Consider the following 7,489-nt stretch of genomic DNA (forward strand, 5'->3'; position numbering starts at 1 on the left):
TGAATGACTCCACGAAATGATTGTTTATGACGCTCTGAGGCACCCTAACAATGTTACTGGCCAATACATATTTTGTATTTGCTGTTGCTTGTATTGATTGTAGCCTTTCGGTATGGATTAAGTCATAAAAAGGCCGTAAAACTTGTCGAAAAATGCGCGCACTTGGATCTTTGGCTAGTTCCAGAGACCATAGAGACATACTTATAGGCACAGATGCCATATGCTATGGTAATATGGATATGGATATGGCCATTAAAATATGGGCCCAGTCCGCCAGTTTGCTGTCGGTTCACATAAAAGGCGTTCCTTGTGCTGTGCCACATTAAAAACTACAAAAAATATAAAAAACGCGCGCGCTACCTCCGGTAAATGCCATAAAGTCTCGTCCAAATCTCACAGTTATGTTACCATTTTACGACTCCGCAGCTTGCGGCCAAAAACAACAAGAAGCTCGATATAAATTTGATTACTTATCTCAGGCAGCCCTGCCCATTGCCAGCTACTGTTGACAATACCCCTACCCATACCCCTACCCATACCCATACCCATACCCTAAACCCAATAGCCGCTCGCGCCTTGCATTCTTCTGGGCGTAATGAGCAAAAGACCTCAAGACTTCAATTCGATTCAAATTTAACGCTTTTCAAGTAACACAAAATATCAAGTACGGATCGTTCTCTGACACAAGTGCAGCGCCCTAGAAAAATAACAAGCAGGAATGATATCATCGAGTGTGCTCGTACAGATGATACCCTGTACAGGGCAGCGAAGTGATATCAAGCTTTAATAGAAGAGATAGAGAAAGGGAGAGAGAGAGAGCTCTAGTAGTCTCTTACGTAGTCTCTACGCGCTGAACCTCACAAACATTAAGGTAAGCATTAACTTTTATTGAATTTGTGCAGAACTGACGTAATTATAAGAAATGTAAAATATGAATTGTCTGCCTATGGTATACGAAAGTCTACATACCAAATTTGACAACTCTAGCTTCTAAAGTTCCCGAGTTCTTTGAGCACAGACAAAACAGATCCTGGGTTCAGTCAAGAGTATGTTATGCATTTCTCAATCTGTTGCATTAGCACCATTCTAGTATACCCTATTTACCCTTCTTTATAAGGTACTGGGCATAAATAGACCAACGTACGACAGCTAAGCAGCTGCACTGACATTTCGGGCTGCCCAAAAACGAGGTGTGTGGCAGCCGAACCGAAGTCAAGTGGCAGCCAAAAAGTCAAGAAGAAGTCGAAGAAATTGTAATTTCAACTGAAACATGATGAGGCGCATTTGAAATATGAAAAATCTTCGAAAATACAGAAACATTAAGTAAACATGAGATTCGTTTAATTAAAGTCATTCTGCTTGAAATGAAATGAAGTGAAATGCATTTCAATACTTGCCACTTGCCAGTTGCCGGTTGCCAGTTGCCAGTTGCAACATGCCGCACGTAGTTTGTGCCGCGTGCGTCCAATTGTAAAGCGTCAGAAGCGTTTAAAATTCGCATAAGACACAAGCTGATGCGTTGCGACAAATGCATTCGCTGCTTGAGATTGTGGTTGCGGTTGTGGCTATGTGGCTGGGATTTTGGCCAACACCTTGCACCACCAGCACCAGCACCAGCACCAGCAGCAGCGGCAGCCGCACCACATGACGTGCCGCTAAGGATGTGGCAAGCTTCTTTTTTTTTTATTTTTTCGTATCTCAACTCCTGTCGCTATGTTTGCCAACTAAACGTAGCTCAGAGCTGAGAATATTGCTGCGCACTTCTGGGTATTTTTCGCCTTATTTTTTTGTTTGTGGCCTCATTTTTATTTTTTGCGGTATTTGGTTACCAAAGCGATCATCAAATTTCATTGAGAATGCAGCCATTGAACGGCGTCCGGCGCCCGCTTAGCTAGCGCAGCGCTAGAGAGCAAGAGGATGAGGCGAGAGAGAGAGAGAGAAATTTACATATATATATTTGATCGAGAGACAACATCATCAACATTAAAAATGAACAACGCGTTAATCAACTTTGGATATGGTCAATTCAATTGGCCGTGCTGTGTTTCCACTTTGAACAAAAATGCGCATAAATTAATACAGTTTATTTATCGGGCATATTAATGGCCGCAGATTAAGACATCATGAGAGCTCTCATATTATTGTTATTATTATTAATATTTTTTTATTAATATTAACATTTTTTTCACTGTTTTCGAAACTGAAACAAAATATGAAACTTCTCCAATCACATCTCCATCACAACAAATGACTGTATCTTGAGACTGGAGAGAGAGAGAGAGAGAACGAGAGAGTGGGAAACGTATTCAATCGCATAGAGGGAACTCCCGCTGTGAATTTATGCGAAAAGAGCCGAACGCGCTGTCGCCTCGGCAGGGGTTGGGCCTGAACCTGGGCCTGGGCTCTGGGCCTTGGGCTTTGGGCACTTGGTCTCTGGCACTTGGTAGCGATCGTCACTCGCCTCTGGCTGCTCAGCTACATATCCATCTACGTCTGCGTCTGGCGTCTCCGTCTCCGCCTCTGCATTCATATTTAAATGTGGCCCAAGTGTCATGTGTCATTATGGCACCACCAGCAGCAGCAGCCGCACCACCACCACTGAGAACAGTTATGCCTGTCTGTGGCTTCTTCAAAATGGTCGCTTTTTCGTAGCTGGCGCCATTTTGTGAACAAGTGCCAATTACTTTCTCTCACCAAAAAAAAAAACAAAATTAAGCAAGAAAAAAAAAATATATACAAAAATTGTGGCAATGGCAATTTGGTGGCTTCGGTGGCCGGAGCTTCAGAGTGGCAGCAAAAAAAGAGTTAATGATGTTGCCACATGCTTTTCATTGGCGGCCTCAATGATGATGGCCGACTGGCTGCCGGCTGCCGTCTGCCGTCTGTCGGTTGCGGTTCTGCGTTCCCATTGCCAATTTCCCCGCAGCCCTCGACAATGCGGCTACTGCAGCGGCTGTTCCCATAAACGACTTCAATTACATGCGAATAAGCTGGCTGTGTGTGTGTGCGAGTGCTGTGAGTGTTTGTGTATGTGATTATGAGTGTCTTGGTCTGCCACTGAGGCGGAGACACCGGCAAAATGGCGGCAGCTGCAACGTTTTGCCGTCGGTAAAACGACATTGGCATTTAGCAAAAAGGCAAAGCAAAAATCAACAGCAGCAGCAACTGTTGCAGCTGATGTGGCAGCAACTGCAGCAGCATCAGCAGCAGCACTTTCTACTTGACTACGCCGCTTGACGGATGACGGGCTACCAGAATGCTGTTCCGCTGTCCCTCTTTCTCGACGACTAACGAGCGATTCCAATGCGTCGACAATGTCGCTGCTCTTATCTGGCAGCAGCACAAGCAGCGGCTACTCCTCTGGCAAGCTGTGTGTGTGTGTGTGTGCCACGATCGGTGGCCTCGTCCAGCCTACTTTGTGTTTTTCGGTGCTTGGCATTTGGCTTGTTCTGCTCGCAGCAATTGCCTGCACCGATACCAATACCAATACCTATACCAATAACAACATCAATAGCCATACCCATACCCATACCAAAGCGCGGATTGAACGCTGATCGCAATCGCGAATGCTGCCAAAACGCTTCTATGCAAAGTGCCGCGCTTCGATCATGGTGCTCCTGCTCCTGCTCCTGCTGCTGCTGCTGCTCCTCCTCCAACGACACAGGTCTTGCTCCTTGTCGTTGTCTTTTGCTTGTTCTTGCTGCAGTTTAACAAACTGCGTTTGCGTTTCGACAAGCGAAGAACCTGTTGCCACTGCCTCTCGGCTGTTGTTGTTGTTGTTGTTGTTGCTGTTGTTGTTGCCGCGACTGCAAGTTGAGTGAGTTGGTTTGGGTTGGTCCAAGTCCGAACGCTTGCGCGCCTATCAAGATGACCAAGGGGTGAACAAATTCATTCAGTCATTCATCGAAACAAATTGGTTGACTGATGATGACGATGACGATGACGACGACGACTACGACGACGTCGATGAGGAGGAGCGAGACAGGCAGCAGCAGCAGCAGCAACTGCCATGGCAACTGCAACTGCAACTGCAGGCCGTCAATCTGGTTGCCGCAACTTTGCATCATTCAATTTGTTGCTCTCTTTGCCATTTGCCAGATTTGCGATCCTGCGTGTGGGCAGCACTGATCCCATGGCTGGGCCACCCCTCGTCGCAGCTTGCGCCCATCAGTTGCGTGTCAACGTTGGGACAATTTTATTTATTTGCCATTAGACGGCGGACGTGAACGCATTCCGAATGCAAATGCATGGCCCGGCCCGACACTCGGGTGTCATCTGATATGCGAGCAAAGTATAACAATTACGGGGCATAAATAAATGTTTAGAAACAGAAACGAAATCCAACAAACCACAATCTACGATTGCCACACACGCGTGTCGGCGACATTACAAACGAAATGAAATCAATTTGTATGCGGACATTTTGGTTAAAATGCTGGCTTAGCGGATGCAGCGCGACTAGACAGATACCTAGTAAAACGTATTGGAAATTGAAAAATGCAAAAGATCTTGCATAAAGATTTTAAGCATGAAATATGATGTGCTCTTTTATAATCTACAGCACTTGAATTATTGCTTTACCTTTATTATATTTATTTTCATTTTAATTAATATCTATATCTTCAGGTTTTTAGAGAAAACAGTTTAATAAAAGTATTTTTAACGCTGGAACCTGCAAGACTGCTTTACTCAAAGTCAAACTCGGACCAACAAGCCTAGGCATTCAGTCTATACTTAAACTACCTGGGAATTATAAGAGAAAATCTTGTTCACTTGCTCTCCTATAAAACTTCACGTAGTATTTAATTTTTTAATATTTTAGCTCTACAGTCTAAAAACAAGTAAGAGGTTCTAGATGGGAGCTCCCGACTAGGGAATACCCTGAACCCTCTCATTCCAACACCAAATAAATTAAAGTAAAAAAAGTTCCCTTGGCAGAGTTCGAACTCGCATCCATCCAATTGCGCAGTTACATATAACTTTGGTTTTTTCTTAACCGATCTTTATGAAATTTTCTACAGTATATCTTATTGTACCATAGAATATTTGTGTATTCTCAAAAAGTCAATTGCATTATAATTGTGGTTTAAATTGGTGGGCAATATAAGTTGGGCTATTAACTTGATTTATAGCTCTGCGGTGGTAGCGGGGAGGTGGCGATGGGTATAAATTAAGAGATACTTGATATATATATAATATTCTAGAAGCAAAATATGAAAATTGGTGACTCTAGCTCTTAATATTTACATAATTTGTTCAAAAAACAGGATGTCGATATCGATTTTTATCGATTGTTTGGCAACGGAGTAAGTTATCGATTATCGGAAATAAACTCGATCTGCGCAGGCACTAGGAGGACCTACAGCTAAAATTTTAAGTCTCTAGCTCTTATAGGTTCTGAGATTCTTGCGTTCACAATACAGACAGACAGACGGACAGACGGACGGACGGACAGACGGACAGACAGACGGACATGGCTAAATCGACTCGGCTGTTGATGCTGATCAGGAATATATATACTTTATGGGGTCAGTGATGCTTCCTTCTGCCTGTTACATACATTTGCACAAATACATTATACCCTTTTTACCCATTTTCAATGGGTTCAGGGTATAAAAATAAAACCAATTGAATGATGTGCCACAGTGTTGTACCGCACGCCTTTTAACCAGACCTTCCCCCCCCCCCCCCCCCATCCCACACAAACCGAAAATAGAATATATATACTTTTTGGAGTCGGAGATGTCTCCTTCTAAACGGGGCTTCGAACCAGCAACCTCCTTTAAAAAAAAAAATAAATACAAAGAGAATATAATTCTTATGCAGACCTATTGCATATGTCATATATGATATTTAGATAATTATTAACTATGTTGACTCATATGAACACTTCCGTTCACCAGTCTAGGATTCGAACCGGCAACCTCCTTAACAAAAGGAACATAATCTGTATGCAACTAAAAATACTAAACCAGTTTCTATTTTAAATAATTAATTAAATAATTATCAGCAATGTTAACAGAAAACTCTAGTTGCCTTTTGGGAACCCCCAGCTATTATCATCAAAAAAGTTGAAAGAACATTCAAATTGCAGAGTTGTTGTATATTGATTATAGCTTGTGTTTTCTTGGAACCACTCGGATAGATACGGATATATACTGTTAAAGCTAATCTAATTCTTTTGATTATCATTCATATAAAGTACTCAATATTGTTTTTTTTATGCCATGACCCGTCGGTTGTCTTTGGGGTTAACCAAAATAACGAGAAGGATTGGTCAGCAATACAATAATTGTTACGCCAGCCTCGACGTCTCCGGTGATGTCGAAGTTGATCTTGTAGTAGCCCTCGAGCAGCAGTTCGGGAAATCCATCGCCAGTCGCAATGCACCTTTTGAAAATGTAGGTGCCTTTGGGCCAGGGATATACATTCTCGGGTTCGGGTATATTCGAGCAGTGCTTCAAATTCTTGTAGACAATCTTCTTGTAATGGTTATCGGCAAACTGTTTAAATGTCTGCTTCGGTATGTGGTAGGGCAAAAGCTTGTAATCGTCTTCGGCACCCGAAGAGCTCCGATAACCCGTACCCTCCACCTGGTGGATAAATAGAAATCGCACTTACAATTCATTACATTTAGAGATCACTTTCATATTGGAGCACTCACCATAATTGTATCGTTCATATCGGTGTTTGATATCAGTTTGCCCGAAATAACCCAATAGTCCCGTCCTATAATTTGAACGTCTGCCTCAATCTCCAATTTCGATGCATCCGACGTTCTGGCAGAAATGGAGATTGGTTGGTATTCCCAATTACGCTGCAAACGGGATCAGTTGGCATTTGGCGGAATATCCTTTTCTGTATTATACTCTGCATCGCTTACCTTGCCAGCACAGCCATCTACGTGCAATAGAAGCAATATCCATGCCACGGAGAGCGAAAGCAGCAGACCCGTATACATTTTCGATGGCGTTTGATGATGGTTGTATCTGCAGTCAGATGATTTATATATGCTGATTTTGTCATGAGTCCCATTCGTTTTGTGGGCTATAGCCATTAACCTTGACAGCAATTAAAATTATTAACACAGGTTCCGGCCTGACAATCTGACAGTTTTATGTGCTATAAATATTACTGGGTGTTCAATTTTATACCCTGAACCGATTGAAAATGGCTAAAATCGGTATAATGTGTTTATGCAAATGTAACAGGCAGAATGAAACATCTTCGACCCCAAAAAGTATATATATTCTTGATCAGCATCACAAGCCGAGTTGATCTAGCCATGTCTGTCTGTATGTCTGTCCGTCTGTCCGTATGTATAAACGCAGGGATCTCAGAACCTATAAGAGCTAGAGAATTGAAATTTTGAATGTGGGTCCTCCTAGTGCCCGCGCAGAACGAGCTTCTTTCCGATATTCAATAACTTCACCCGTTTCCAAGAAATCGACAAAAATCGATATTGAAGTCCTATATTTGAGCAAATTTG

General features: G+C 42.7%; 1 protein-coding gene across 1 annotated transcript; it reads right to left on the minus strand.

Annotated features, from left to right (window-relative positions):
• Positions 1–6,082: 6,082 nt before the first annotated feature.
• On the minus strand, positions 6,083–7,042 carry LOC135432196 (uncharacterized). The gene is made up of 3 exons (XM_064687734.1): positions 6,884–7,042; positions 6,665–6,817; positions 6,083–6,593 (listed from the first exon to the last, which is right to left on the minus strand). The coding sequence occupies exons 1-3, from the start codon at positions 6,959–6,961 to the stop codon at positions 6,252–6,254; spliced, it is 573 nt and encodes a 190-aa protein (XP_064543804.1). The 5' UTR covers positions 6,962–7,042; the 3' UTR covers positions 6,083–6,251.
• Between the last annotated feature and the right edge of the window lie 447 nt (positions 7,043–7,489).

The sequence above is a fragment of the Drosophila montana genome, unplaced genomic scaffold (genome assembly GCF_035044405.1).
Source record: "Drosophila montana isolate Dmon_TW-CO22-7 unplaced genomic scaffold, ASM3504440v1 contig_3200_1, whole genome shotgun sequence".
NCBI lineage: Eukaryota > Metazoa > Arthropoda > Insecta > Diptera > Drosophilidae > Drosophila > Drosophila montana.

Excerpts from the sequence above, each read along its gene's own strand:
- LOC135432196 (XM_064687734.1), bottom strand. The coding sequence starts at position 6,961 with ATGTATACGGGTCTGCTGCTTTCGCTCTCCGTGGCATGGATATTGCTT. Across the intron at positions 6,818-6,883 it reads TAGATGGCTGTGCTGGCAAG|CGTAATTGGGAATACCAACC; the intron begins GTAAGCGATGCA and ends TCCCGTTTGCAG. Across the intron at positions 6,594-6,664 it reads ATATGAACGATACAATTATG|GTGGAGGGTACGGGTTATCG; the intron begins GTGAGTGCTCCA and ends TTTATCCACCAG.